This window comes from Octopus bimaculoides, chromosome 9 (assembly GCF_001194135.2).
Source record: "Octopus bimaculoides isolate UCB-OBI-ISO-001 chromosome 9, ASM119413v2, whole genome shotgun sequence".
Lineage (NCBI taxonomy): Eukaryota > Metazoa > Mollusca > Cephalopoda > Octopoda > Octopodidae > Octopus > Octopus bimaculoides.
This window is the reverse complement of record NC_068989.1, coordinates 2,506,734-2,510,403: the sequence shown is the minus strand read 5'-3', so window position 1 is coordinate 2,510,403 and position 3,670 is coordinate 2,506,734. Positions and strand designations below refer to the sequence as shown.

The 3,670-nt window shown below is 33.7% G+C and overlaps 1 protein-coding gene and 1 long non-coding RNA gene across 5 annotated transcripts in view; one reads left to right on the top strand and one right to left on the bottom strand.

Annotated features, from left to right (window-relative positions):
- LOC106878352 (PDF receptor) overlaps positions 1–3,670 on the bottom strand; it is a 239,648-nt gene that overhangs the window by 69,246 nt on the left and 166,732 nt on the right. For 2 of the 3 annotated variants that reach the window (XM_052970347.1, XM_014927545.2), the window contains exons 10-11: positions 1,676–1,761; positions 807–987 (exon numbers count right to left, since the gene is read on the bottom strand). In XM_052970347.1, the coding sequence (XP_052826307.1) occupies positions 807–987; positions 1,676–1,761 (267 nt within the window). Of the gene's footprint in view, positions 1–806; positions 988–1,671; positions 1,762–3,670 lie in introns of those variants that run through there. The other variant, XM_052970348.1, reaches the window with a different exon arrangement.
- Positions 1–3,670, top strand: part of LOC106878353 (uncharacterized) — an 18,337-nt gene that overhangs the window by 13,182 nt on the left and 1,485 nt on the right. The window lies entirely within an intron of this gene.

The following is a 3,670-nucleotide window of genomic DNA, read 5'->3' as shown; positions in this document are numbered from 1 at the left end:
ATATATAACACAAATATGACTTTGTGTACGCTCGATTTACAATATGCTTTCTGTCCTGCGCGTGACACACAGACACACACTTGATAAAACACTCGAAACAGACGAAGAGAATACTCAATCAATTTTAGTATTCCTAGGCAAGAACACAAGATTCACAAGAAAGAAAGATGTAAACATTCTATGGAATGTATTTTAAGTGTTACTAGATTTTAATTGGTTGATTCAGACCACCACTTAAATATATTACGATGTTAGTGGAATTATATTGAAATATATTTGGATAATGCAGCTTGTTTACACATTTCTCTTTAAGACAACTCGATATAACTTTTAAGAACGAATGTCTCGTAAATTTGCAAGTAATATATGAAGATCTAACATTTATAATTATTTGATCAACTTAATTACATTTCAAGGAATTTCTCCAATAATTGAAGTTAGTTGTCTTCTTTTGAAATCCACTTTTAACATTTTCTTTGTCATCATTTAATAGGACAAAAAATAAAATAAAATGAAATAAAATAAAATAAAAGGAAATTTGGATATATTTTTCTATTCTTATTAAATACTTGAAACCAATTTGATTTCTCTAAAGTACCAAAGAAATTCCTTAAAACTGCATTCTTTTAAAAGCACGTTTTCTTTTAATCTCCTCTTAGTTATAATTTATAAGTAAACTTTGGAAGTAATACTTATTTGTCACAGCATAGTTAATCAAGAATTTATAACATAATTATCGAATTAATAATGATTCTCAGTAAATGCAACTGTTGTTGACAGTGTGGAGTAGTGTAGGAATGACTTACCTCGCTATTAAGGAAGCAGTATATCAATGAAATACCAAAACCCTGAAAGGAAATGAGGAAATATGATATGTAGGCCCAGGTACCAAAGAGGGCTACGTTCTCTTGAGATGGTTCGATCATCACAACGAAGTTGGTAATGCCAAGTAGCGGAAGAAGCACTATGGCTGCTTTTACAGCTTTTCTGGAATGGAAAATAAGAATGGCTTCATTTGAATTAAGGTACTGGGTCTTTATTAAACAAGTATAATTTTCAATTTTAGTATTGGACTAGCAAATATCAGATTACGATTCAGTATATTTTGATGGTATCTGGTTCGGACACAGTTTTGCATACAACAACTCAATTATATGTTTATGTCCCTTCTGAGTTACTAAACCTTCAGAAGGTTTAGCCAATAATATCGAGCTTTGGTGGCATGAATATTGAAATCAATTATAAGAGAATCAGAACAAAACACCTATCAATAAGTAATTAAAACGTACAAGGTATATATATTTGATGTTAGTTTGATTCAGCTTTATTTTATTTTTTACATTAATCGTATTTCGGCGAGAATTCTTTCGTCACACTTCTGTGACCTCATCAGTGGTCCTTTGCTTTCTTCTTTCTTATTTGTGTCTTTCCTTACCAAGGACAAAATGGCTGATCGTTAGTAAGGAAAGACACAAGATGAACAATAATCCATGGATATGCAACCAGTAAATGATTGCATAGAGATATTACCATAAGACCAGCTTCCTTCATCAGAAGAAAGAATTGACAATAGCCGTTCACTTAGTAGTGCGAAGGATTTAAAAGACCTTTCTTCTTGAAAAAATAAAATATTTAAGCATTCATATTATTATATTCAAAGATGTTTCTTACTTACCTTAGTGTTTCCGCTTCATTGGTGTGGCTTTCACGAAGTTTGGTGATTAATATTCTCATTATATTGAACAAAAATGTGAGATTTATCTATAAATTTAAGAAATGTCGGAAAAAAACTGTGTAAATATTAGGATCGAAATTTCTTTGAAACAGTATTTCTTCATGCAAAGAACTATAAGCTTATAGAAATATACAAAATCATATTCGGGGTATAGGTGTTTATGATATCACAAACTGTTATCTAAATAGCACAATAAAAGTAAAGCATATCTTAGACATAACATTTTCATATACCAACGCTAAGGAAATACGTGATGGTTCCAGACTCTTCAGATCATTACGATATTGCCGTTAATAATAATCAATAAATAAAAAGTTTTTTTCCCAAAATTCTGGCGACCTTTTTTCTCAATATATATATTTATATAAGCGAACTTTGTGTCCTACTCAATGTGGACATCAAAGAAATCGAAAATATTGAGGAATATAAGGATGTAGCCAGGGAGCTGAGGAGACTGTGGTAGACCATGATAACAGGTATTACTGCGATAATTGGTGAATTTGGCACAGCACCTAAAATGCTATGTAAAAGGACTGAAAGAGCATGGAATTGAAACTGGAATTGTCAATCTGCAGAAAAATGCCATCCTACATTTTGCAAGAATCCTAAGGAAGATTATCGAGATTTGAGGAGATTTGTTGTCATTAAACCTCAAGATAAAAAAAATGCTAAGTAAATTAGCATGCAGTAGCGTAAAAGCAACAATAACAACAACAACAATAGTAATGGTTTCTTTTATTTTCCTTTCGTGAATCTTTCCTCAGCCCTTTGTTTCGGAACCCATCGTAGTTCCTCGTCTTTGTTCAGGTAAACCGTTCCCACCCTGCCCTTATTCTCTCCGAAATGTCAGCATCCGTATCTCGGCCTATATTCACTGTGTGTTTTAGCTGTGCTCATGTTAAAAAGTTTGTATAGTTTCTGTGTGTATGTGTGTGTGTGTGTGTGTGTGTGTGTGTGTGTGTGTGTGTGTGTGTGTGTGTGTGTGTGTGTGTGTGTCTGATTCCCCCTCCTCTTCTGCTTTCCTTTACACTCTGTATGTTCTGCTTCTTTTCTAATCCCCCATTCTACTTTTATTGATCATGTTCACCTTCTTCACCTCACTCTTCCCCTCAATTCAGGTCCGTTTCTCGTTTATATCTACTCCTCTTTCTCTCGCTGTATATTGCTCTCTCTCTCTCTCTCTCTCTCTTTCTCTCTCTCTTTCTCTCTCTCTCTCTCTCTCTCTCTCTCTCTCTCTCTCTCTCTCTCTCTCTCTCTCTCTCTCTCTCTCTCTCTCTCTCTCTCCTTCTGTCTCTTTCCCACTTCTCTTCCCCTTTCAACACTTAATACTCCTCATACAAATTTTCTAGTGTTTTCAAATCTTTTGATATCAAATGTTATTTTATTCAAAACAATTATCTGCCACAACACAATCTTTGTTTATATTTCTCTACATTGTCATTGAATTCCTTGAGTCCTCTTCTCTCTTCTCATTTATTTGTTCATCCACTTCAGATCCTCTACACTTTACTTCTATCATTCCTTATCCTCTTTCATTTACCACATATGCTCTCCCCCACTCTCGCCATTGATAACTGACGAACTCCTTTATGTCCCTTTTTCGTTTCACTTATGGTATTGTTTTCCTCGGTAACAGCTAATTCTTAAGAACAGTTTTCATTGCTATGTATTTCTCTCTCTCTCTTTCTCCTTTCTTCCCTCTCTCTCTCTCTCAACATTCTTCCGCTTGGAACTTTTCCAGTTTCTTCGGACGCTTGACATAGAAAGTTATTAAAATTAATACTGTCCCCAATCAGTTTTTGTTTAGATGTCTTTATTTTCCGACAACCGATTTATTTATTTTACATTTCTTGAAATTATATGTTTACAATTTATCTTTAACTTATGGCTTCCGGTCAGCAATCTGACCAGAAGCCATATATATATATATATATA